This window comes from Gobio gobio (assembly GCF_949357685.1).
Source record: "Gobio gobio genome assembly, chromosome: 7".
Classification (NCBI taxonomy): domain Eukaryota; kingdom Metazoa; phylum Chordata; class Actinopteri; order Cypriniformes; family Gobionidae; genus Gobio; species Gobio gobio.
Window position 1 is genome coordinate 46,277,782 of NC_137103.1, and position 27,459 is coordinate 46,305,240.

General features: G+C 39.6%; 1 protein-coding gene across 1 annotated transcript in view; it reads right to left on the reverse strand.

Annotated features, from left to right (window-relative positions):
* Positions 1-27,459, reverse strand: part of ttn.1 (titin, tandem duplicate 1) — a 140,029-nt gene that overhangs the window by 44,983 nt on the left and 67,587 nt on the right. The window contains exons 117-170 of the mRNA XM_079820923.1: positions 27,245-27,441; positions 26,822-27,127; positions 26,412-26,690; positions 25,991-26,290; positions 25,563-25,865; positions 25,063-25,440; positions 24,670-24,972; positions 24,285-24,584; positions 23,803-24,099; positions 23,351-23,635; positions 22,933-23,226; positions 22,277-22,576; positions 21,879-22,187; positions 21,493-21,683; positions 20,953-21,382; positions 20,558-20,866; positions 20,272-20,453; positions 20,055-20,184; positions 19,629-19,928; positions 19,235-19,552; positions 18,854-19,150; positions 18,475-18,774; positions 18,052-18,366; positions 17,810-17,958; positions 17,572-17,722; positions 16,264-16,545; positions 15,862-16,164; positions 15,430-15,732; positions 15,000-15,281; positions 14,607-14,906; positions 14,227-14,529; positions 13,830-14,138; positions 12,723-13,004; positions 12,239-12,538; positions 11,839-12,132; positions 8,779-11,748; positions 8,378-8,698; positions 7,992-8,276; positions 7,492-7,791; positions 6,988-7,410; positions 5,289-5,564; positions 4,898-5,197; positions 4,493-4,795; positions 4,100-4,399; positions 3,710-3,997; positions 3,307-3,609; positions 2,925-3,227; positions 2,536-2,841; positions 2,097-2,384; positions 1,687-1,977; positions 1,292-1,579; positions 584-1,174; positions 383-487; positions 68-265 (exon numbers count right to left, since the gene is read on the reverse strand). Coding sequence (XP_079677049.1) covers positions 68-265; positions 383-487; positions 584-1,174; positions 1,292-1,579; positions 1,687-1,977; positions 2,097-2,384; positions 2,536-2,841; positions 2,925-3,227; positions 3,307-3,609; positions 3,710-3,997; positions 4,100-4,399; positions 4,493-4,795; positions 4,898-5,197; positions 5,289-5,564; positions 6,988-7,410; positions 7,492-7,791; positions 7,992-8,276; positions 8,378-8,698; positions 8,779-11,748; positions 11,839-12,132; positions 12,239-12,538; positions 12,723-13,004; positions 13,830-14,138; positions 14,227-14,529; positions 14,607-14,906; positions 15,000-15,281; positions 15,430-15,732; positions 15,862-16,164; positions 16,264-16,545; positions 17,572-17,722; positions 17,810-17,958; positions 18,052-18,366; positions 18,475-18,774; positions 18,854-19,150; positions 19,235-19,552; positions 19,629-19,928; positions 20,055-20,184; positions 20,272-20,453; positions 20,558-20,866; positions 20,953-21,382; positions 21,493-21,683; positions 21,879-22,187; positions 22,277-22,576; positions 22,933-23,226; positions 23,351-23,635; positions 23,803-24,099; positions 24,285-24,584; positions 24,670-24,972; positions 25,063-25,440; positions 25,563-25,865; positions 25,991-26,290; positions 26,412-26,690; positions 26,822-27,127; positions 27,245-27,441 — 18,320 coding nt within the window. The remainder of the gene's footprint in view (positions 1-67; positions 266-382; positions 488-583; positions 1,175-1,291; positions 1,580-1,686; positions 1,978-2,096; positions 2,385-2,535; positions 2,842-2,924; positions 3,228-3,306; positions 3,610-3,709; positions 3,998-4,099; positions 4,400-4,492; positions 4,796-4,897; positions 5,198-5,288; positions 5,565-6,987; positions 7,411-7,491; positions 7,792-7,991; positions 8,277-8,377; positions 8,699-8,778; positions 11,749-11,838; positions 12,133-12,238; positions 12,539-12,722; positions 13,005-13,829; positions 14,139-14,226; positions 14,530-14,606; positions 14,907-14,999; positions 15,282-15,429; positions 15,733-15,861; positions 16,165-16,263; positions 16,546-17,571; positions 17,723-17,809; positions 17,959-18,051; positions 18,367-18,474; positions 18,775-18,853; positions 19,151-19,234; positions 19,553-19,628; positions 19,929-20,054; positions 20,185-20,271; positions 20,454-20,557; positions 20,867-20,952; positions 21,383-21,492; positions 21,684-21,878; positions 22,188-22,276; positions 22,577-22,932; positions 23,227-23,350; positions 23,636-23,802; positions 24,100-24,284; positions 24,585-24,669; positions 24,973-25,062; positions 25,441-25,562; positions 25,866-25,990; positions 26,291-26,411; positions 26,691-26,821; positions 27,128-27,244; positions 27,442-27,459) is intronic.

The window sequence follows — 27,459 nt, forward strand, 5'->3', positions numbered from 1 at the left end:
GATTAAATAAAAAAACATACATAATTGGAGTCTAAAGACTCAAACCTTCAAAATAAGATTTACTTACCAATTGCATCCAAGGCAACCATTGGCTCAGTGGCAGGACTTGGTCTTCCAACACCAGCCAAATTAATAGCCATAACTCTGAACTCATACTCTAGACCCTCTGTTAAGCCTGTCACTTTGAAATCTCTCATCTTCAAAGGAGTTTGGCTTGCCCTTTTCCATAACATGCTGTTTCTTTCCTTGAATTCAACATGGTAGCCTGTAAGTAAAACACACTGTTTATTTATCCAATTGTTCTAATATTGTTTTTTCTCCTCGCTATATTTCAATGAAAAATGATGACTATTGTCTTATATTCAGTTAATTATTTATGTACCTGTTATTGGTGAACCTCCAGTTTTCCTTGGATCTAACCATGTAAGAGTTGCTGAATTATGACGCATACTCATGACTTGTGGGGGAGGAGGTGAATCTGGTACATCTGAGGAAAAAATAATGAGTAAGAAAGTGAGATTTTTACACTTCGTATAAAAAGGTATTTAGGTATATATTGACAATAAATTGAATGTCCACTCACTGAATGGATGCTTGGCAACCACAGGCTCTGATTTGAGGCCCTCGCCAATTCCATATTTGTTTTCTGCACTCACTCTAAAGATGTATTCAGTTCCCTCATGGAGACCAGTCACTCTGAAAGTGTTTGTGTCCAAAGATGAAGACACAGTAACCCACATGTTAGTAATGGAATCACGTTTCTCAAGAATGTAGTTGGTAACTTCTGATCCACCATCATCTTTAGGAGCACCCCATTTTAAGGTTGCACCATCTGCAGTCACTTCCTTGAACTTTATTGGTGCAGTTGGAATTCCTGGTTTGCCAACAACTCTGACAAAAATTGTGGACTCTTTTGTCCCAGCAGAGTTGCGAAGAGTGATGGTGTATTTCGAGGCATCTGTCCTTTGGCAGTCACGTATCAAGAGAGTTGTGTTTACAGCTGTTGATTCTACACACACTCTTCCAGAGTCTGTCAGATTTTCATCCTCTCCCTTCTTCCATGTGACAACAGGGACAGGCTTTCCACTAATAGGAATCTTGAGACGAACATTGCTTCCTTCTTTTGCAATGTAGTTTAAGTTAGGCAATTCACGCAAGTCACAGCTTGGATAAACTATAATAGTAAAGAAAAATAATAGATAAAGAACAGATTTAAAACACAATATAACAGAAAGAGCTCAAGGGCATTTTTATACAAAAAATACAAAATTATTTCTATACAAAATCTCACCATTGACATCTTTTGCAACCACAGCGAGTTCTTTCACAGGACCATCACCAGAATCATTTGTTGCAAATACTCTGTATTTGTATTCCCTTCCTTCAACAAGATCTTTTGCACTATATTGCATGTTCTTTGATCGAAGAAGCTCCTTCCATTTGTCTTCGCCATTAAGGACCTCAAGCACATATGCAATGATGCGGCTTCCACCATCACTGATTGGCTTTTTCCAGGAAAGAGTACAAGAGTTCTTGGTTACCAGTAAGGTCTTGAAGTCCATAACAGGGCCAGGTTGTTCTGGAAGATATTGTTACATTTATTTAATAATAGACATCAGCAGAACTATAATAAAATATATATTGAAATTATTGAGGATTACTTGATCAAAAATTATCTTCCCTTACCAGAAGCTCTAACAGCATCCACAGTTTCACATGGTTCACCGATGCCATACTTATTTTGAGCCAGAACCCTGAAGCAATAAGCTCTACCAGCCTCTAAACCATCAATCTTGAAAGATGTTTTAGTACAAGTGTTCGAAACATTTGACCATGCTTTCCTTTCGGCATCTCTTTTGTCAACAATGTAACCTGTAATCTCACTTCCACCATCAATTAGAGGTGCATCCCAAAGGATAGAGGCACTGTCCTTTGATGTCTCTTTTATCATCAGATTAAGTGGAGGTCCAGGGGTATCTGTTTAATGTTAAAAGAGTTATATTATGCTTTATATATTAATATATATTGTTAAAATTCAATATTAAGTAACCTATATATCTAAATAAAAATAAAACTCGTAATATCACAGAACTCACCAAGGACCTTGACAATAACTGTGTACATCTTCATTCCGCTAACACTGTCAAGATTCAGAATGTATTTCCCGGCATCATATCTGTTCACTTTCTCAACACAAACCAGCGTATCAGTGTCTGTCGTCTTGATTATGATTCCTTGTCTGTCCTTAATGTTGGTGTTCATCTTGGCCCAGGTGACCCTGGGGGTTGGTCGACCCTTAATTGTGGCATGAAGTTTCATTTTACTGCCAGCCATTAGCACCAAAGTATCCTTCAGCTCTGCGTCAAGCTCAGCCTCAGGAGCAGCTGGAATAAATACATGTATATATTTCAGGAATTAGTTACAACAATTTTTAATATTGTATTTTCAAAATTTATTTCAGTATTTTTTCTAATATTTTTCATAAAGTATATAAGAATTAACAAAGTATAAAATAAATTATTTTAAAGTTAGTACCAAAAACATCCTTGGCAACGTGTTTTTCAGAAACTTCACAAGGCTGGCTGAATCCAACTTTATTTACAGCAGTCACACGAAGTTGGTATTCTGATTTCTCTAAGAGTCCAGTCGCAACATAATTTGTATCCTGAAGGTTCTTTGGTACATTGCATCTTATCCAGTCTGATGTATTAGTTCTCTTGCATTCAACAAGGTATCCCAAAATTTCACTTCCACCATCATTTGCAGGCTTAGTCCAAGTTAGTTTAATTGTGCTACTGGTGGTATCTGTGACCTTGGGAGAAATGGGTGGGCCTGGAGGATCTGTAAATAAGTATGAGGTACTGATAAATACTCTCACATATATGTTGATATACAAGATATTGTGAATAGGTTTTGATACTCACACAAAGGATCAAGAGCAGAGGCAGCATTAGATGGTTCACTGGGCTTGCCAAGGCCAGCTTTATTAAGAGCAATGACTCTAAATTCATACTGAGCTCCCTCAGAGAGACCTCCAACCTCAAGTGTTCTCTCCAGCAAGGGTTTTCTGTTCAGTTTGGTCCAGTTCACTTCCTTGGTCTCTCGTTTCTCAACTAAGTATCCAAGGATAGGCGATTTTCCATCATCAGATGGTTCCTTCCAGCTTACAGTCATATGCTCCTTTGTGATGTTTGTAAGGACCGGTGGGTCACATGCTCCAGGAACAGCTGTAAATGACAAGTACATTAGTACATAGAAATGATATATCCAAGCAATAAAATACACAAACCAATAGTAAGGTCTTACTGAAGGGATTCCTTGCCACAACAGGGTCTGATACGATGGCATCACCAGTACCATATCGGTTCTCAGCACGAACACGGAACTGGTACTCGTGCCCCTCAATTAGTCTCTCCACTGAACATTCCATTACATCACCACTGATTTTAGCAGAAAACTGGGCCCAGTTAGCCCTGCTTGTCTCACGTTTATCAACAACATAATTTGTAATTGGAGAACAACCATCGGCAAGTGGAGCCTCCCAGCTCAACTTAATACGATCTGAAAATATTTCATCAAACTTGATGGAGGCTGGTGGTCCAGGTGTATCTGTGTAAGGGGAATGCATGATTATTATTTTGTTTAAAAAAAAAAGACACATTCACTTAGTAGTGTTTAGGCTGAACAATAAAATTATAATTTTACTCACCAAAAACTTTGAGTTGCATTTCTGCAGTTGTAGAACCACTTGCATTTGCTGCAAGAATTCCATAATTCCCAGTATGAAGTTTAGTAACTGCATCAAGGCTCAGGGAAAAGAGATGTCTCTTTTGACACATCTTGAATTCTTTGTCAGATTTTAACAATTCTCCATTTTTGCTCCATGTAACCTTGGGCATTGGTTTGCCAAAAACTTCAGCTTCAAGGCAAACATCTGACCCAGCCTTTACTGGCAACATCTTTTTCATCTGTATTGAAAGCTCTATTCTTGGAGGTACTATAAACAATCAAACATGACAGAAAATCAATAAGACAAATAGCAATTGCTATTTAGAAAACATTTAAAAAGTGATGCAAAAACCCCCATAAAACTACTTACCATTTTCTGCAGACACCAGAATGGCGTCAGTAATTTCAGATGGTCTGCTAAGGTTAACTGCTGTCTTGGCTATTACCCTAAACTGGTACTTAGCACCCTCTTCTAAACCAGTTGCGGTGTACTCCTCACGAGGCACATTTTGACTACTTATGTTGCAACGCACCCAAGTGTCTCCTGGAAGTCTCAAAGCCTCAACATAGTATCCAATTATCTTGCTTCCACCATCATTCTTTGGTTTAGTCCAAACCAGTGTAACTGTGTTCTTAGTCACATCAAGAACCTCTGGTTTTCCAGGAGCATCTAGAATTTAAAAACAAAAGAATAGAAAAATATAGAACATAAATATCTAATATGCAAACATTTATACCTAAAATGTATTTTACATGTACATACCAACAGGTGTTCTTGCTGTGATGAACTCAGTTTTCTTGCTTGGTTTACCCTGTCCAGCTCGGTTTATAGCAGACACTCTGAAAGTGTATTCCAGACCCTCAATTAGTCCAGCACAAGGATATTCTGTTGTGCGAACAACAGAATCATTAGCCTTCACCCAAAGGAGACTGTTCCTCTCTTTGCGTTCAATGTAGTATCCAGTAACTGGACTGCCACCATCAGACTCAGGCTTATCCCAAGCCACAAACATGCAGTCCTTGTTCACTTTGTTGATGCGGCAGTTCAGAGGTTCACCAGGAACATCTAAAAGAAAATGAAATTGTTAGACACTGACAAATAGGTCTCACCATTTTTGTCATCAGTTGCATGTTGACAGACACTACTGATGCTTGCATTTCAACTTACCAAATGGGAATTTAGCAACCATCCTTTCAGATGAAAGGGGGTCTGAAATACCAAATCTGTTCTCAGCACGAACACGGAACACATATTCCTTTCCGGGAATAAGCTTTCCGATCCTGCAGCCAGCTTTGCCACAGCTGGAAAGAGCAGTAACCCAGTCACCTCTGCTTACATCACACTTCTCAACTACATAATTAGTGATATTGCTACCACCATCTTCAATAGGTTTGTTCCAAGAGAGTGTGCAGGCATCAGCATCAATGTCACTGATCTCAAATGGTGGCTCAGGTGGCCCGGGAATATCTGACACAAAAGAATGTTTGTAGAAAAATTAACTGCATGTTCACATAGCCCATTAATATTGAAGGTGGTGATGATGATGGCAAGTTCTAACCTCTGATGATGATTTTCAAAGTCTGGTCAACTTTTCCAGTGCTGTTCTCAGCAACAAGGCTGTATTCAGCACTGTCTTGTCTCGAAACATCCTTAATGATGAGCACACACATGTTCTGAGATTTGTGCACAGCAAGACGGCTTGATGAGACTACGTTATTTTCTCCCCGTTTCCATTGGCACACTGGTGCTGGCTTTCCAGATACAAGAGCCTCAACCCTCAGTTTTGCTCCTGCCTTTGCAGTGACAAGCTCAGGCATGATGATTTTGGGCTCAACTAGGAAAAAACACAAGTTTTTTTAGTTAAAGTCTATTAAAGGTCTCATGGCATGAAATTTTAATTTTATGAGTTTTTTTGACATTAATATTAGTTCCCCTAGCCTATATATGGTCCCCAAGTGGCTAGAAATTGTAAACCGAGTTCTGGGTGTCCTGCTCTGCCTTTGAGAAAATGACAGCTCAGACGAGCCGATCTGGAATCTGTCGTCATACAGGGTAAGGTTACTTCCCCTTCCTCTGCTTTGCCCGCCCAGAGAATTTGGAGAAAATGGATTCCGTTTCGCAATGTCAGCACAGGCTTTACAAACAGACTTTACGATATGGATTCGACAGCACCGCCACAAACAGTGAGTAACAGTGTAATGCCTGATCTGTGATTTCTGATGTGTAGCTAATCATTCAACTTCACACAGACTTTCTTCCTAAATCGTTTAATACTGTATGCATCAGTGAATCAAGCCAGTGAATAACGTTAAACGGTCAACTTCACATAATTTCTGTTAGTAGCATGAAACAAATCTGTTATTTAAATGATTACATAGAGTGATCAAAGAACACACTCTTTATAACGTTCAGAGCTGTCAATCACGCATCGCGAGTGTATCTGCACACTTGCCCAAAATGCTGTTATAACAAATGACGCTGTTATGCTGCACAACGAAGCTCTTACTATATTCATATCGATGTCGTGTTTACTGTTAGTTGTGGTGAAAGCATTTTGTGAGAGAAATAGCGTTGCAATGACAAGATCACTGCATTCACGCGATCTATGCTCAATGCTCATCACTGCAGCCTTTCATGTGATGGGGAAAATATCTAAATATAATGCTATAATCAACACTTTCACGATTCATTCATCTCGACAGCTGTAATGGTAAAAAAAACTTAGCAAAAGTATTCGAGAAGGGTTCCACATGTTACAAAGTTTGTAGAATAAGATGGAAGACCGGGTCGGCGTCACTGGGACTCTTGTTTATTCATAACTCTAAGATACAAACAAAATAAACTCGCGCTCACAGCGCTCTCAACAACTCAGTACAATATAACTTTCTCAGCAATCTTTCTCCAGGTCTCCGAGTCTCTGTCTCTCTCTGGCAGTGTTTGCAGAGCTCGCTAAACCACGCCCCCTCCGCCACATAATCTAATACTCATTTTAAATGCAAAGATGTGAGCACAACAGTGGGCGTTTACACTGAAGTCTCACAGCAGACACACCCCTTAAAACAGAACATTCAAGCCAGAGGGCTAATATCAAGATAGAAAAAATGCCTTTTATTTCTAAATTATGACACTTTGTGATGTAAAAATCATACTAACAATATAAGTACACCTCAGGAAACATTATAAAATAATTTAAAAAATCCACGCTGTGGATTTTTTAAATTCAAATGAATGAGTAACACGTTCATTCAATAACTTACACATCTGCTCCTTGATCTCATAAGCTTCTCTTGTCTCTGTGGGAAGGCTAGATCCCATGGCATTTCTTGCTGCGACTCTGAAACGATATTTTCTTCCTTCCTTTAGTCCAGCAACAGAGATGCTCAAATCTTTTACGACTGTGTATGGTGTCCATTCCTCCTTCTTCTCCTCCTTTTCCTTCTCCTCCTCATCCTCAACCACAGGTTCAGGTGGAGGAGGGGCCACAGGCTCTACTCCAGGCTCAGCCTCAGCTTCACCCTCTACTGGTTTCTTGGGAGGTTTAGGCATCGGAAGCTCAAGATAGTCAATAATGTAGCCATCAATTTTAGCTCCGCCATCCCGCAGTGGTTTCACCCATCCCACAGTTGCACTGTTCTTGGTAATCTCAAGAATATCAACCTTTTGTGGTGGGTCAGGCTTGCCTTAAGGGAGGACACACAATTGTTATAGTAATACTGCTTCAACAAATCCTTTAAAATAGATCTGGTTAAGAATGCACTTACTGATAGGATCAGAGGCCAGATAGGATTTTGGTGTAACTTTTGGGACTCCGGGACCATACTCATTTACAGCTATGACCCGTAAGTAATACTCTGTTCCTGGGACGAGATTGCTTACTTTAAATGTGGTGTTTTCAACATTAGCTTTCACTGTTGCCCAAGTCTTGCGATCAATTTCTCGTTTTTCAACCATGTAATGAGTGATGTTACTGCCACCATCAATTTCAGGTGGAGACCATGTGAGGTTGCAAGAGGACATTGTGATGTCAGTAACCTCAAGACTAACAACAGGTCCAGGTGTATCTGTTTTTAAAATGCAAAAAATAATAATAATTATAATTATATATATGAATCAAAAGTTAGATATTTTAAGTATTTTCATAGATACATATATTTTACTGTATTCCTCTGTTTCAGTTGTGTGAATTTTCCCAATATGTAAAAATAATCAGAAGAAGTCACGTGACTGAAACAGAATAAATGAGGGCTTGTTTTTTACTTACCAAGTACTTTGACATTCACAAACACTGCCTTTTCTCCGGCTGGACTGGATACAGTCAATGAATATTTGCCTGAATCATCACGAGTACTTTCAGATATAACAAGGAATGTCATAGTGTCAATGAGATCAACATGGCCCTTCTGAACAACATTATCTATTCCCATTCTCCTCCATAAGACTTTGGGAGCAGGTCTGCCTCTGATTGTTGCAACTAATCTTATTGGGCATCCAGCCCTAACTGTCAACCCTTTCTTCAGTTCTGCATCCAAATCAATCTCGGGGGCCTCTGAAGATTCGAAAAGAAAAAAAAAGGATAAAAACACAAGAAATTAGGACATAGAAAGGAATGTTGCTGAAAAGGTTATAGAAAAGTCGATGAAAACTCACCCAAGACTTCTCTTGGTGTCACAGTTCCTTCAAGATTTGTTGGCTGACTCAAGCCAACCTGATTTTGGGCAGAAACACGGAATTCATATTCAAGCTTCTCTTCCAGGCTTGAGACTGTGAATACTGTTCCGATCAACTGGGCAGCAACATTGCACCTTTTCCAGCCGTCATCCCCCTTCTTGGCTGTGCCCTTGACCCTGAGCTCAACTACATATCCAATAAGAGGAGCACCTCCTTCATATGTAGGCTTTGTCCATGCAAGAGTGACTGATGTCTTTGAGCTGTCAGACACCTTTAAGTTACTAACGGGACCAGGAGGCTCTGCAAATAGAAAACCAAATAATAAATGTGGTTGTAAAAGCAAAAACAAACATTTTACAAAATATTGTAACTGGACATACCAACTGGATCTCTTGCAGTGAATGATCTGGATGGCTTGCTTGCATCACCAACCCCAATTTCATTTTCAGCCTTAACACGGAACTGGTATTCATGATTAGGCAGTAAACCTGAAACAGTCATCTGTGTCCCTGCAATTGGGGACTTAACAACAGGGCCCCACCGAATGGCATGCTCTTCTTTTTTCTCAAGAATATAACCAGTGATAGGTTTTCCGCCATCATTATCAGGAGAGCACCACATAACAACCATTTCTTCTTTTGTAATTTTAGTCACTTCTGGAGCATCTGGTGCACCTGGTCTGTTAAACTGGGTTCTTGCAACAATAGACTCAGTTTCAACAGCAGGGCCAGCACCCATTTTGTTCTCAGCTCTCACTCTGAATATGTATTCATTACCTTCGATAAGGCGAGTAACTTTAGCTGAATTGGTAATCACAGCTGCTGAATAAATTGACCATACTCCTCTCTTTGTCTCACATTTTTCTATGATGTAGTTATAGATCTCACAACCACCATCATCTTCTGGTACTTCCCATGTAAGCTTGCATCTGTCCACAGAAATGTCTGACACTTTCAGATCTCTGATAGGACCTGGTCTATCAAGAACATTCACCTTGGCCTCAGCAGTACAGGTTCCAGCAGCATTTGTTCCAGTAATTATGTATTGTCCAGTATCTCCACGTCTTGAACTTGTGAGCAGGAATTTAGTGAAGTTGGTGCCAGTTTCAACTTGCACTCTTGGGCTTTTGGTGATATCGCTAGTGACACCTTCTTTAGACCATTTTATATCAGGCTGAGGTTTGCCTATAACCTCTGCCTCAATTGGAACTGCATCTCCAGCTTTAACAACAAGAACTCCCATCAGTTTGACTTTGAGCTCTGGTGGTACAAGTTCCTCCTTTACAAGAACTTCAGCTGTTGTCACCCAGTTACTCTCTCCTCCCTCGTTCTTTGTTTGAACTCTAAATTGATAAATTTGGTTCTCAATACATCTGTCAGCCATGAAATAGGTTTCCTTTATTGCGCCTTTGTGTAATCTTTCCCATTCATCTGCTTCTTTAGGCTTCTTTTCAATATGGTAAGCAAGGTTACGACTACCACCATCATATTCTGGTTTCTTCCATTTGAGGAAGACAAATGTCTTGCCAATTTCAGTGATTTGGAAGTTCTCTGGCTCACCAGGTTTCTCAACTGGATCAACAGCAAGGACTGGTGCTTTTGTTTCTGTTGGTGGACCAGCACCAATTTTATTCTCTGCACTTACACGGAAGAAATATTCACAATTCTCAACAAGTGGAGCTTTGACAAGTCGTTTGGTGCAGTCAGATGCAACAACTGTCCATCCCCTTTGACTTGGTTGTCGGCACTCAATTATATAATTAGTAATTTCAGTGCCACCGTTATCCTCTGGATTTTCCCAAGACACCATACATGACTCTTTAGTCACATAAGCAACCTTCAAATTCTGACAGGCTCCAGGAATATCAAGTACATTAACAATAATTGTAGCATGTGCTTGACCACTGCTGTTCTTTGCTTGAATTGCATATTTTCCATAATCAGCTCTAACAGCTTCCTGAATTACCAGTTCAACAAGAGGGAAGTTATTGTTCATCTCAGTACGCTTATCTCTGCCAAAAGCTCTTGCATCTTTAGTCCAAGTGATTTCTGGATCAGGTCTTCCCTTTACACGGGTCACAAGGTTGATGATTTGCCCTGCTCTAACTGTTAGGAGGTCACGGCAAGCAACATCAACAGTTACATCGGGGGGAACAAGAATATCCTTGGCAAGCACCGTTTCTGAGAGTTCTCTTGGCTCACCATCTCCAATTTTGTTTGAGGCTCTAATACGGAATCTATACTCTGTGCCTTCACTAAGTCCAGGTATTCTAAATGCACAAAACTTAATTAGATCCTTACTAATTCTTTCCCACTGTGCAGAACCTGATTTCTGGCATTCAACAACATAACCTAGAATGGGGCTGCCTCCATCTCTGGAAGGTTTGGTCCATACCACATCTGCATAGGACTTGCTCCAGTCCTTCAGCTTAATGTTACTTGGAGGCCCTGGAGGACTAATTGGACGTTTAGCTTTCACAGGGTCTGATGGATATGAAGGTTCACTTACACCAGCAACATTTTCAGCAAAGATTCTAAATTCATAGCTGTTGCCCTCAAATAATCCACACACCCTGTATCTTACATCCAAGACTGGTGTTTTGTTGACACGAATCCATTTGCCGGTCATCTCCCTGCGCTCAACAATGTAGCCACTCACAGGGCTTCCACCATCTGTTTCTGGTTCAGTCCATGACACTGTTACGGCATTTTCTGTTATATCAGAACATGTTGGTCGACCAGGAGGGCCTGGGGGATCAAACATATGCTTGGCAATAGTGGGAGGACTTTCAAGGGCAGCTCCAATGCCAATTTTGTTCTCTGCACGTACACACACAATATATTCACGTCCCTTCTCCAAACGTGGGACTTTGGCCTTTGTGCTGGTACTTCCAGAACTCACAACTGACCATGGCTCCCAAGGCTTCTTGACATCCTTCTTCTCTACAACATAGTTCATCAAAGGTGTACCACCATCATCTTTTGGTGGACGCCACTGGATTACCATATGATCAGGGGTAACCTCAAGGATATTTACAGGACCAACAGGAGCAGATGGAACATCAAGGACTGTGACATGTAGAGCAACAGACTTGCTTCCAGCAGGATTTGCCACAGTAAGTATAAACTCTCCGCTGTCATTTCTGACACATTCACTGATAGTCAAGACAGTTGAATTTCCTTCAGTAACTATCTTAAATTTGCCCTCAGTTTTAAGCTCATTTCCTTCAATTTGCCACTTGGCTGTTGGAGTTGGGATTCCATGCATGACTGCTGGGAGGACAACTGTACTTCCAGCCTTGACAACAAGACCCTCAATAAGCTTCACATCAACTTCAATAGTTGGAGCCACTGAAAAAGAATATTAGCATAATAAAATGTAATGTTATTATTTTTCTGTTAAAAAAATATGATTATATAAAATATTGTATAAAATCTTACAGGTTTTTTCCTGGCAAGTAATTGGCACAGTGGTGTCTGGTCGACTAATGCCAATTGCATTTTGTGATTTTACTCGGAATCTGTAGGTTTTGCCCTCCACAAGTCCAGTTATATGGCATTGAGGATTGCTGACAGTCTTGAAGGTCACCCAGTCTGCGGAACCGTCTTCTTGATGCTCAACAATGAATCCAGTGATCTCACTTCCACCTGTGCGTTCAGGCCACTCCCATTGAAGCCATACTTCAGTTTTGTCTGCATCCACATGATGCAGATTCTTGGGAGGACCAGGGGGATCTAGAAGAAAAAATATACAAGTTAATTTCACAAACTGGTATAGAAAATCAATCATTTAAAAAATAATAGTAATACTTTTTTATACTTTTTTTAATTTAATACTTACAAAGAGGATCAACTGCCTTGATGGGCTGTCTGGTTTCAACAAATGCACTCCTGCCAAACTGATTCTCAGCTGCAACTCTGAAGAGATACTGAATTCCCTCCATCAAATATTGAGCCATGAGGCTCAGCTTCTTAGATGCAGCACACACTGGAACCCAGTTCTCAGCTGCAACATCTTTCTTTTGCACAATATAGTGGGAGATCACAGCACCACCATCATCTTCTGGCTTTTGCCATTTCAGGTAAGCTGACTCACTTGTGATTTCAGAGATGGTAAGGTTCCTTGGAGGTTTAGGTTTATCTAAATCAAAAAGAAAATGAGTCATTGTGGTGCTACTATAGGTATCCATTTAATTATACATACTATGTGTAATGAATTTTGTTGTAATTCTGTTACAGTGTTATTGTACAATAAAGTATCCATCCAGCCAATATGTATGTATGCATGTATCTATCGTTAAGAATTGTTCTTAAAACATTCATACCAAGAGTAAGAACTGTGCAGGTAGCAGATTTTGATCCAGCTGCATTCTGAATAGTGATAGTATAATTTCCACTGTCAGCACGGGTACACTTCTTAATGTGAAGTTTGCTTCCGCTTGCTGTGACCTCTATAAGGCAATGATCGGGAACTTCACCATCATTCTTTTTCCAAGAGACAGTGGGTATTGGCATGCCCTTAATTGTGGCACTGAGTGTGATGTCTGTCCCAACCATGGCAAGGTGATCACAAGCCATATTGCCATGTAACAGCAACTCTGGCTCCTCTGCATGAGAATTGAGATAAAAAAAAAAAAAAATCAATAAATGTTTTAATGATTACCTTCCAGTTTGTGTAAAACACACTCCCAGTTACAGAAGGAGAGTAGTATTATAAAACAACACCAACTTTTCGATACTACTCTTAAAGGGTTAGTTCACCCAAAAATGAAAATTCTGTCATTAATTACTTACCCTCATGTCGTTCGACACCCGTCAGACCTCCGTTCATCTTCGGAACAGAAATGAAGATATTTTAGTTGAAATCTGATGGCTCTGAAAGGCCTCCACAATGGCACGGTTCACTCTCAAGACCCTTAAAAGGTACTAAAGACGTAGTTACAAAGTCGTTATGAATCAGCGAGTCGATTCAGCGGTTTTGAATCGCCAAATTTCAGCAGTTTGGCGGTTTGACACGCGATCCGAATCATCATTCGGCTCACTGATTCATAACGCTTCGAAGCTTCATGATGCCTTGTTTTGAAATAGTCATCACTATGTAAGTTGTTATTTAGGGTTTTTTTGCGCACAAAAACTATTGTCGCCGATTCATAAAGTTATTTTAGAACCACTGTAGTGAGCTTCATGGACTTTGTAACGACGTCTTTAGTACCTTTTAAGGGTCTTGAGAGTGAACCGTGCCATTGTGTCAATGGAGGCCTTTCAGAGCCATCAGATTTCAACTAAAATATCTTCATTTCTGTTCCGAAGATGAACGGAGGTCTTACGGGTGTCGAACAACATGAGGGTAATAATTAATGACACAATTTTCATTTTTGGGTGAACTAACCCTTTAAGCATTTTCTGATAATGTAAACAAAAAGAAAAATTACCAAGTCTGTCATGAACTTTCACTGGTTCCTTGACATATGCAGGTTCAGATTTTCCAGCTGCATTCACAGCCATAATTCTGAATTGAAACTCTTCACCTTCTGGTAGTTTTGTCACAACAAACTTGGTGTCTGGGCATGATTCAGGAGTTTCATTTGCCTTGATCCATTCGACTGCGCCAGGCTTATGATACTCAATCAAGTAACCAAAAATTTTGCCTTTTCCATCATGACGAGGAACACGCCATGATAGACTCACAGAATCTTTAGTCTTGTCAACAGCTTCAGGCAAAACAGGTGGGCTTGGCAGAACTATTAAAGAATAAATTGAATAAGTGAATAAAGAATGATCCAAAGATAATCATTAAGAGAATGAAACCATCAAAACACTAAGACTTACCAATGGGATCCTTAGCAAGAATAGGTTTACTTGGAGGGCTAGGATCTCCAGTGCCAATTTCATTCTCTGCCATTACACGGAATTCATATTGACAGCCTTCAACAAGGTCTTGTACCCTATACTGTGTAGCAGGGTAAATTGGATCTCTGGTTGCACGAGACCATCTCTTAGCTGAGGGCTCCTTTCTCTCCAAGATATAGTTTGTGATGGGCTTTCCACCATCACGAGGACGGTTCCAAATCACCAGTGCTGAATCGCGAAAGACGTCTTTTACAGTCGGTTGCTCAGGTGCCTCAGGTACCCCTGTAATTATGTGCAAGATATTAGGAACAAAACAATTTTTTACAGCTTTAATTTATATTTTTTGTGTTTTTCCATACTGAATAGATCTTTAGCTTTCATCTCTTCTGACTCCAGTGGATCACTTATGCCGTACATGTTCTCAGCACTAATTCTCATGATGTATTCACGACCCTCTACAAGCTTAGGTATTTTGCAGTGGGTTTTTGTGGAGGCAGATGTTACAGTTGTCCACATGTCTCTGTTTACATCTCTCTTCTCAATGATGTAGTTAGAAATTTCACATCCACCATCATCAAGAGGGGGCTTCCAAGAAATAACCATGTGATCTCTGTGAACTTCCTCAAACACAACTGGGCCCTCTGGAGGCAATGGTCGATCTAAAAAATTTACAGAATATTCAAAGATAGATTGCTTGTTCAGCATATTTTATAGTTAAGTAAACTTATTTTCTCTTGTTTCATGAGGCTTACCTGCAACTGTGACATTACAGATGCCTTTACGAGCACCAGTACAGTTTTCAACTGTCACACAGTATTTGCCACTGTGCCCACGCTGAGCTTTCATAATACCCAGACACATTGTAGTAAGAGTATTTTTGAACTTGATATGGTTGTCTGCTTTCAGTTCATTGTCATCCCTTGACCAGGTGACAGATGGGGCTGGTTTTCCAGTGTAACGCCCCTGGAGTGCACAGCTTTCACCAACACGCACAACAACCTTATCACGGAAGTCAAGCTCAATTGTTGGGGGTTCTAAAATTGAACAAAAAAAAAAATATATATATATATATTTGATGTCATAAATATGTAAAAATATAGTAGTAAAAATAGTGGCTTATAATAATAATAATAGTGGTGCACATAAAAAAGAACACTTGAAAAACAAAAAAACTTCACTCACCAAGTTCGTCTTTACATGTAATTGGCTTAGTGGAGAAGGATGGTTTGCCCGGACCAACTTCATTCACTGCACTGACACGGAATTCATAGGTGTCGCCTTCCCGGAGACCATCATAAGTGTATCTCCTATCCATCAGTTTCTCTTTGGTCAGTCTGACAAACTTGTCTTTGCCAATCATGCGAGCCTCAAGAATGTAGGATATCACCTCAGATCCTCCATCGTACTTAGGTGGCTTCCAAGTCACACTGATATAGTCTTTAGTGATGGCAGTCACCTCAAGTTCTTCTGGACGGTCTGGAACATCTAGTAAAATGAAGCCAAATAATGATTAGCAACATCATCCATGCTGAATACTATTTTACAGCTGCATTACTTGGTCAATAGTTTAAAGCCATTTTAAATCCAGGGGGAAAAATAAAGAAAAATACTTACTGATACGATCTTTAATCACAATTTCGCATGATGTTTGGCAGAAAGGTCCTACTCCAATTGCATTTTCAGCAGCAACTCTGAAGAAATATGATTTTTTTAGCACCAGATTATTTACTACAGCACTTTGTCTGCCAGCGGTGTAGGAGCAAGATGTCCAAGCCTTGCGCTCTGCTTCACGTTTCTCAATTATGTAGTTGGAAATGGCAGATCCACCATCATCTTCAGGGAAAAACCAGTTCAGCTTGCATGATTCACTTGTAAGATTTTCTGCTGAGAATGGTGCCCCCACCGGACCAGGGACATCTGAAGAAGCAAAATAAGATAAGAAAATGTAAATTCTCCGATTTCATGGTAATAGACTATTAGGTATAGACTATTTGTTCCTGATAATTAATCACTTACCAAGTACATCAACAGTTACAGACCTCTTCACCTCTCCTCCATCATTTTTGGCTGTTATTGTATAAACACCTCGTTGTGCCCTTGTGCAGTCTTTAATTACCATTGAGCAGCTGATTGAAGTGGTTTCAATAACAGCTGCTGGTGGGACTGGGTGCTCATCTCTGCTCCATGTTATCACAGGTGGAGGTTGGCCTGACACATAAGCCAGGATACGAATAACACCTCCAGCATGAATAACCATCTTCTCCTTTACTGAAATGTCCAGCTCAAGGACTGGCAAAACTGAAATGACAAACATTTTCATTAAATTCATACTGCATATACTGTGCACATAATAAATTCTGGGTTATTTTTTACAACCCAAAGACTGAGTTGAGCATGTTATTTTTTCAGTGTTCAGTTCCTGGTTCAGACAGGACAGCCCAGCGGTTGAGTTTTTTATCAAAGGCTTTTTGCAACCCCTTCAGGAGAGAGCAGTTTTCAGAGCCAACAAATTGGTGCATTTCTTTGGTAAAATACAGGTTTGTGTCCATTTTATTTTATTTATAAAATCGTTACTGCGCTGCAAATAATTTAATTTAGGCAAAGCAACATACAGGGATGCGATGTGAGTCACCTAAACGAGAGTCACATCTGTCTTTTTGCGTGATAGAAATGCCTGATGCCTTGCATAGAATAAATTATTTTATTCGTAAAGATACTAAATCGAAATACTTTGTCCTCAGAGCTGTTCACTGCCTATTTATGGGCAGGTTATGGAGTCAGTCACAGCCTTTTTCAGCTATGAGTGAAGCTATGGTTGTGTGTAATATTATACAAAAGTTTAGAGGACATTAGTTAATCTGTAATCACTAAATCATGAATGAAGAAAAAAAGATGATGCTAGTATTATAGTAAAAAATGAATAAATAAAATCAACGCATTATGCTGGGTTAAATAAACAACTCAAATTTGCTGTTCTATATTTACCCAGGCCTTGGGCTAAAAACATCTGGTCTTGGGTTGTTTTTTAACCCCTAGATGTCTGCACAGTTTTGGGACCCTTTAGAAGTTTTGACATGCTCTGACATTTGTGCTTTTTTTGTTGTTGCTTATATACATATTAATGCCAAAAAAATAATTACACTGTATTCAGCACAAACTGGGCTACCATACGCCGTCGTGATCATCGACCAATAGGGGTTAACCCAGTGGGGTTTTTTTTAGACTATATTAATCTTTATTTGGATTTTAGATATTTTTGCGCACAAGCAAAAAAAAAAAAACCTCTTTATTGGGAGAATTACATGTTGAATCACTGCGACTTACTTATCCGGTCCTTCATTTCAATAGCATCAGCAACTTCGCCTGGTTCACTCAATCCAGCAGCATTGAATGCCAAAACTCTAAACTTAAACAATGCATTCTCTTTCAGTCCAGTGACCACAAATTTATTTCCTCTAACTTCTTTGTCTTTTGCCTGGAACAGAAGGAAGATATTTTTTAATGTATAAAAATTAAATGAACATGTTTTGCTAAAAATAAAAAAGTCTGGTCTTAAACAAACCTTAACCCATGCTTCTGTGCCCTCCTCTTTGTATTCAACATAGTAGCCCATTATCTTTGAACCTCCATCCTTCAAAGGCGGAATCCATTCCAAGTCTGCTGTAGTCTTAGTCCAGTCTGTGACTTTTGGGGTTGGTGGAGAAGGAGGAGCTACAAGAAAACAGATTTGTCATATTGTGATGCTCTATTAATAAAACAAAATTATATGCCATTGAATCTCAAACTGTATTAATGTTTTCCTACCTATTGGATCTCTGGCAAATGTTGGTTCAGATGGCTCACTTGGAGGTCCGCATCCGGCTGCATTAATTGCAATCACACGGAACAAATACTGAGACCCCTCAATGAGTCCCACGACGTGATGAGACACACCAAGTGGCATGGGCCTGACTGGATCACGAGTTACTCTACTCCAGCGTTTAGATGTAGTTTCTTTACGCTCAAGCCAATAGCCTGTTATTGGAGTACCCCCATCTGTGTCTGGCTCTTCCCAGTTCACAGTCATAGAGTCTACTGTGACGCTAGAGAGTGTTGGCTTCTCACATTGACCAGGTGGCACTTAAAAAACACAAAATGTTGTCAATATTATCAAGTGAAATGAATATAATCTAAACAAACAACATGTCTCTAATTACATAAACATTAAGAATGTGAATGAATACTTACTGAACACATCTCTGGCTACTTCAGGTTGGCTATCAAGAGGATCACCAACACCATATTTGTTTTGAGCCCTAATGCGGAAAATGTACTCATGGCCTGGCATTAGATTCTCAACCGTGTATATTCTCTCTTTGGGTTCACTAGTTACAGGTATCCAAGTCTTCCTGTTTGCAACACGTCTCTCAATAGTGTAGTTTGTAATTTTGGAGCCACCATCATCCGTAGGAGGCAGCCATGACAGTGTTATCTGTTCAGCATGAATTTCCTCAAATTTGATAGGTGCAGATGGAGCCCCAGGACGTCCTGTTTAAAATAAGAGAATAATGGTAGATATAATACCAACACATATGTATTCATATAAAAAATGGTTGTTGCTATTTACCTAGAACATTAAGCCTCATTTCCTTGGAAACTGTACCAAGGCTGTTGCTAGCAGTAAGAGTGTAGAGGCTTGTATCTGAGCGTTTGCCCTGCTGGATCAGCAGTGTGCAGCTATCATCAGATACAAGCTTGTTGATGTGCTCATCATACTCAACGTCAACCTTGTTTTCACCCTTGTGAGGTGGAGCCTTCTGCCATGTGAGTGTTGGGAATGGACATCCCTTAATCTTGGCAACAATATGAATATCTGCACCCTGTTCAACCTCCATGAATTCTGGAAGCTCAATGGAAGGAGCCCCTAAAAGTGAAAGAAAGAAAGGTGAATACATCATGCATTTCTTAAATTCACTGAATTACGTTGTGTGTGTTGCTCTGTACATACTGTTCAGGTCCATAACAATGATAGGTCCTGCTGTAGAGGATGGTCTGCTCGCTCCAACCTCATTCACAGCCTTAACACGGAATTCATATTCAGCCCCCTGGTGGAGATCCTCTACTTTGAATGTAGTGGTATCAATATCACGGCGGTTACACTGTCTCCAGGACTCTTGCTGGTGTCCACTGCTATCCCACCACAGACGCTCAACATTGTAGTGAGTCACAGGTGCACCACCATCATTTTTTGGTGCTTTCCAAGTCAGAGTCACAATGCCCTTTGACACATCAACGATTTTGACTCTTAAGGGAGGATCCGGAGGATCTGCAATAATATAGTGTTTTGAATAGTCAGAATAAACTGTACTTGAGCATTTTTATCATATACAAAATACACTTACGAATAGGATCCCTGGTTTTAGTCCGCTCTATGGTTGTGGTATGGGGCCCCAAACCAAAGCGATTCTCAGCTCTTATACGAAACAAGTATTCTTGTCCTTCAATGAGGTCTGGCACAACTAAAGACTGCGTTGCACAAGTTGGGTTGACCTTTGTCCAAGCTTTTCCTTCAACAGTCTTTTTCTCAATGAAGTAGCTTTTGATCCTGTCACCACCATCACAGTCTGGAGGCTTCCAGGTTAGTCTACATGTTCCACGTGTGATGTCACTGATTTTGATGTCTTTTGGAGCTCCCGGCAAATCTAGACAAAAGAGACACATTATGTGATATACAATGCATACTTCTCGACTTTCTGTATTCTAATGATACTTCTGTTATATCGGGTTTTGAAGTTTTAATGATATAAAGGATTTCGGAATATGCTTACCAAGTACATTCACGCGCACTTTAACTATTTTAGTGCCAGCCTGGTTGTTAGCAGTGATGATATATCGTCCAGAGTGGTTTAATTTACATTCTGGGATTGTCACAACTGATGTTGTTTCACTGGATGATATCTGCAAAGTTTAAATGTAAAATGTATTAGTTTGTTTGGAATAAACAAGTAACAACTGAGTGTTTTGAAAAAATATGAATAATCCTACTTCTGAATCCTCGGGCAGAGTGTGACGCTCATTCTTTTTCTCTGTTGGAGCAGTTCCATCAAAGTCCCATGTCACATTTGGAACAGGTTTGCCGGAAATGGTGGCTGGAATCTTGATGGTTGTTCCAGCACGACAATTCAGAAGTTCATGAGCTGTGACCTCCAATGTAATGACAGGTTCATCTGTGAACATGTCGGATAACACATATTAAATCTTATAAAATAATACATACATGTAGAAAGTTATATATATTACTGTAACACATGTACACAACAGTAAGACTTACCCAGAATATCCTGTACAATGATATCAGCAGTTCTGGGACTTGGCTCAGATTCACCACCAGCATTGACAGCAACAATCCTGAACCTGCATTTCTTATTCTCTTTAAGTCCTGACACAGTGTGTGAATTGCTCAGGATCAGCTTCTCTGGTGTATTGATCCTTCTCCACTCATGTGAACCTTCATCCTGAACTTCAACAATGTAACCCTTTATTGGACTTCCTCCATCTTTTTCTGGAGGGGTCCAAGAAAGGGTCACGCTGCTTGTGGATTTGTCTGTTACTACAGGTGCTGGTGGTTGACTTGGTGGTTCTACAAGTAACATTTAAGAATGGAAAGTTTTATTCATTAGGGGATCCGGAATTCTTAAACATAGCAAGAAAAGAAATATTACTTACTTCTTGGATCAATTGCAAACACACACTCTGTTGCTTCACTTGGAGGTCCAACGCCAGCTGCATTCTGAGCCATCACACGGAACTGGTACTCGGCACCCTCAATAAGGTGCAGCACATTGTATTCCAGGCCCTTGACTGCTGGTTTTGTTACTGGAGCCCTGTTAACACGACTCCAGTATACAGCACCTCTCTCTCTCTTTTCAAGCCAGTAACCTTGAATGATAGAGCCACCATTGTCTTTTGGAGGCTCCCAAGTGACCACCATGGATGAGCAAGTGTGTTTAATAATCCTTGGCCTCTGGGGTGGCCCGGGAAGACCAAATGGATCTTTGAGTTCAACCTTTTCTGATTCACAACCATCACTGACCCCATATCTGTTCTCAGCTTTGATTTGGAACTGGTAAGTACCATAGGCCTCCAACTTATACACCTTCACAAGGAGATAAAACAAAAACATTTAGTGCATTTATAAGCACATAGCACAGTTTATTCCTTGAAGTAACTTTCTCATAGTAATAGGTATTAATAAAATGTATTAACCCCATAACGTCTGTCCATAATGCAACATGTCAGCTGTTCCCAGTCAGACTTCTTTTTGCTGGCATCTCTCCTCTCAATGATGTAGTTAGTTAGATCACTTCCACCATTGTCCTCTGGGGCATCCCAGGTAAGGTAGCAAGACTCAGCTTTGATGTCAGACACCACAATATTTCTTGGTGGCAATGGGCGGTCTAGGAAAACAACACCACCGTTAAGACACCCCGCCAATTATCATAAAGGTAATCTTGTAACTGCTGAAAATAAAGATTTGTCCCCTACATAACTAGAGGAAACAGTACTGTGTAACTTGTAACACCCAAACTACTTCCCATGCAGTGGAAATCAATAACAATGACATCACAACTGAATAACATTTAAAGGCTTACCCAAGATATCCACACGGATTGTGCGTTGCCCTACTCCACGGGTATTTGTGGCAGTTAACTTGTATATGCCTGTGTCTTGTCTTACAGTTTCAGGAATGCCAATTTTGGTGTTGATAGTTTGTCTGTTAATCTCTTCTGATTCCAATGTCATCATCTCAGTGGGTTGGTCAATAACTACTCCATTCTTTGTCCACTCAAAGGTAGGCAAGGGTAGGCCAAAAATTTCAGCAGGAATTTCAATAGCTGCTCCTTTCTTGACAATAATGGCATCCTTCTTAAAGAATTTCAACCACTTAACAGTTGGTGAATCTAAAATAGAGTAAAATATCAGTGAAAATGTTAAGCAATTATATAGCAAACTACAACTACATGCGTTCAAAATTGGGAGAGATACATACTTTCATCATCCTGAATATTGACACTGATTGATTTGGATGGTTCTCCATCGCCAACCTCATTGACAGCTTTCACTCTGAAGTCAAACATCATGTTCTCAGTCAAATTTTCTAGAGTGATGGTGAGGTCTTTGCAGAGTTGACGGTTTGCAACATCAAATTCATTGCTGTCTTGTCTCATCTTTTCAATATAGTAGCCTCTTATTGGAGAACCACCATCACTACGAGGAGGTTCCCAAGTCAAAGTAATAGTGTTTTTGGTCCTTTCCGTATAGTGCAATTTCTCTGGGGCAGTTGGAACTCCTAAAATTTCAAGAAAGTTGTTAATCCCTTTTGTATGAATATTAAAACAATACAAAAACTACACATACATACACATGTGTGTGTATATATATATATTAAAAAATACAAAAAATACACATACATGCGTACACACACACACACACACACACACACACACACACACACACATATATATGTGTATTTTTGTATTGTTTTAATATATATATATATATATATATATATATATATATATATATATATATATATATATATATATATATATATATATATATATATATATATATATATACACATATATATATATGTATATTCTGTTAATATTAATATAAAAATACTTAATATTCTGTTGTATTTACCTTTGGGATCCACTGCTAAAACAGGTCCAAGGTCAACAGGAGTACCAAGGCCATACTTGTTCCTTGCAACTACACGGAACATGTATTCTTCTCCATCAAGAAGACCAACAATGTCACATTTGCAACTGGCAACTTCAAGGGGTTGTCTGTAAATGTGCATTTTGGCATCCTTTCTCTCAACAACATAGCCCATTATGTCACTTCCACCATTATCCAGAGGATCTGACCAGGTGAGTGAAATCATCTTCTTGCTCACATGAACTGTTTTAAGATCAACCACTGGTCCGGGAACATCTTTTGTCCAAAAAAGAAAGAAAAGAAAACATCCCACATTTCAGAATTAAAAAGCAAAACAATTTTTCTTAGACTTTTTTGATATTCATTATTATTATTATTTTTTTTTTATAATTTTACTTACCCATTACATCCACCTTAACAGAGGCAGACTTGGTTCCACTGGCGTTGGTACCTGTGATCTGGTATATGCCATGGTCAGTTCTCAAAGCATTTTTGATACTTAAAGTGCTGTTTTTTACTTCTGTCTCAATAACTACGTGTTCCTTGTCTGGCTCTGCATCATCCTTTGTCCACTTAACTTCTGGTACAGGTCGCCCAGTAACAACAGCAGGGAGACGCAATGTTTCTCCAGCTTTAATGATGACTCCATTCCTTACAGATACATCCAACTCGACCCCTGGTGCCTCTGTTAAATCAATGCAGATTTAAATATTTAATTAGAATTGCCCAAATGGGTGTAGAATACTCTTGAGTGACAGCTTAATTTAGGTTGACTTGTTTGAAAAAGAAAAATATTTTCAGGTCTTCTTTTGCACTCTTTTTGTGTAAAATGCCACACGTTTTTCAACATACCTTCAGGTTCTTTGGCCTGAACAGGTTCAGTCATGCCTGGGGCTCCATGTCCTGCATCATTTACAGCATACACACGGATGTAATAATCAGCCCCTTCAGTCAGTCCAGTCACGGTGTACTTTCGGTCTTTGCATCTAAACTCAGTGCAGCGGACCCAATCCTTCTCTCCAACCAGACAGCGCTCAACATGATATCCAAGGATTTCTCCACCACCGTTGTACAATGGAGGTACCCAGCTTATATCAATAGTAGTATTTGTGACATCAACAATCTTTGGTACAGGTGGACCAGGTGGCACTGCAAAATTAATTACATTTACAGATAGTAAAAATCATGAGTTTCAATGCAGGTTGACAAAGAATTTGCTTTTTTTTTTGTAAAGCCCACTGTTGCAAAATTATTTATTCAACTAATTACAATTAAATATTTAAACCAATTGACAGCCATACTTTTAATGTTTAGTTTTCATTTTCCACACTTACAGATTGCATCCATTGCAGTTTGAGGGTCAGTTGGTACACTGAATTCTCCTGGGCCAGCAAGATTTTCGGCACAGACCCTAAAGACGTAAACAAGGCCTTCCATAAGACCCTCAACCTTAACTGTCAGTGCACTAAGAAGATTGGGGTTCACTCTGATCCAATATTTGCTGTTGACTTCACGTCTCTCAACCCAATAGCCCAAGATAGGGCTACCATTGTCCTTTGGCTCATGCCAGCTGAGGGCAGCTGTGCTGGAGGTGACCTCTCCAATTCTTGGCATGTTGGGAGCATCAGGTGGTTCTGAAAAACAATAAATCAAATAAACTCAAATAAACTATAATATAAGCCAACTACTGTTCAAAGTATAGCTGAAATATAATTTTACCAAATTGATTCTTTGCAATAAGTGGTTCAGAGTAGCATGGATGTCCACAGCCAAACTTGTTTTCAGCTGTGACTCTAAAGATGTACTCCTTTCCTTCAATAAGCTTGGTTACAGGGTAATTGTATCCCTTTTGAGTCGAGGTCACAGTTACCCAACCAATCTCATCTGTTGTGTTGTCTTTCTTTTCCAGTATGTAGTTGATGATCTCACTGCCACCATCATCAAGAGGTGCATCCCAAGTGCAAACAACAGAGGTGTTCCTTATATCATCAAATCCAAAGTTGACAGGGGGGCCAGGCTTATCTGTAAGTTATAACAGGCAGAAATGTGAATACAAAAATGTTGTTGTTAAATACGTAAGGAGATACCATAGTAGTTCCATAAATAACATACCAAGGACATTTACGTCACAAGTTGCTGTTGCAAAACCATGGGTATTCTCAACTCTAATAATGAAATTTCCATGGTCAGATCTGATGGCATCACGCACCATCAGAGCAGTTTCACCCCTTTTGGTCTGGTCAAATGACAGGCGATCTAAAAGTGGTGGATGGAATTCTTCTTCAGGTTCAGGCTGAACAGACTTCTTTTTCTTCTTCACAATTTCTGGTTTCTTCTTAGCTGGCGGCTGCTTGACATTCTCATCATTTCTGAGCCATGTAACAGTTGGGTAGGGAGATCCAGATATGTAAGCATCCAATCTAATCTCCTCTCCCTTTTTGATACTGAGGCCAGATGCAATACTGGCATGAAGTGATACCTTTGGTAATTCTGAAGCAGGAAATGTAATAAAGATTTTAAAAAAAACTGACATTTAATGTTTTATTTGACACAAAGAAAAGTTTGCATACTCAAAGTGGAGGTGTAATGGATTTTGCTTTTTTTAAACATACCAACAGGATCAGCAGCCTTAATCAGTGGTGTACTGCGAGATGGGTCACTTGCTCCTGCAATGTTCTCTGCACGGACACGGAATTGGTATTCTTTTCCTTCTGTCAAGCCAGTGACAGTGTAGGAGAAACCAGGTACCAGATTTGGAACGCATCTCTCAAATCTGTCACCATCTTTTTCAATCTTCTCAAGAATGTACCCTGTGATTGGGCATCCGCCATCATATGGTGGTGCCATCCAAGTAACAGTGATTGAATTTGAGGTGGGATTGTGTCCCTCAACCTCAATTGGTGGGTCTGGATGTTCTGTAATATAATAATAGTAAAATAATTATAATAATAATAGTGAAAATATTAGAAAAAAGAACGACAAACATGACCAGATAGAATGTACTAAAAATGAAATTAATAATAATAAAATGAATACTCACGTTTCTGTTCTTCTGTTATGACAGGATTGCGGAGTTCAAGAAACTCACCACTGCCAATTTTGTTAACAGCCTTTACTCTGAAGTAATATTCACCATTGAGCATAAGATCTTTGACCAGAAAGCTTAAAACATTGTCTCTAGACATCACAGGCAAAAATGTCTTCTTCTGAGCTTCTCTACGCTCCAGAACATAGTGCAAGATTGGGCTACCACCATCACTCTCTGGAGGCTCCCAAGAGATCTTGCAAGAGTTCTTGGTGACCTCACTCGGAGAGATGTCCTTACATTGTCCAGGCAGGCCTTTAAATGAAAAATGTAATGAAGCATTAAGCTGAAGGTATGATAAGTTGAAGCATTAAGCTGTAGGTATGATAAGTGTGAATCAGTTAAAGGCAATTTATATTGTAATACAGTTTCTTACCGATCACATTTACGTTGATTGTGCCAGTTACTGAACCCAGACTATTCTCAAGAGTAACAGTGTACACGCCAGCATCTTCATGTTTACACTTCAGAAGCTCCAGGTGAACACGATTAAGTTCACATGTCAATGTCATTCTGTCTTCAGTCTTTAATTCGGTGTCACCCTTTTTCCAGACCATTGATGGTTTTGGAATTGCTCTATATGGGATTTTTATATTCATCTTCTCACCCTCAACAACTACAATATCTTGAGTCTCGATATCCATGGTTGGTGCACCTTTAATATGTTGAAAAAAGTATTAAATACCAGTATCAGACCAGTGGGGGAAAAAATAAGTGTCCACGCACACATACACACACATACAAATATGCACTTTCATTCATGATAAATAATTTAATAATACTTACAGTCAGGGTCTTTGGCAAAGACACCATCTGAAATTTCAGAGGGATCACTGACTCCATTAGCATTGATAGCACGAACTCTCAAAACATATTTTTTCTCAGGAATGATGCCTTCCTCAGCCTTAAACCCAAGCTCTTTGACAGGACGGGCATTAATCCTCATCCACTTCTCAGTTCCAGCTTCAGACAGCTCAACATGGTAGCCTGTGACTGGACTTCCTCCATTCTTTTCTGGAGCTTTCCATGTAATGTTGATGTGCTCTCTGCTGGCATCAACAATCTTCACTTCAACTGGAGGAGAAGGTGGACCTAAAAAAACAATAACACATGAATCAATCCATATTTTGGGGTGTACATAATCATCTATAACTAATTGAGCATTGGTATGTGTTACATGCTATGTAATTATGCATTAACTAAACATACTTATGGGATCCTCAATGACCATGAAAACAGTAGGTTCACTCGGGTGGCCAACTCCAGCTTCATTCTCAGCACGGACCTGGAACTGCACCTCAGTGCCCTCATCAACATCGGTCACCCTGTACTTGCATTCAGGGCCAGATGTCTTTCCAGACTTTACCCAGCGTGTGCCTAACTTCTCTTTCTTCTCAATAACATACCTATTAAAAGAATGATTC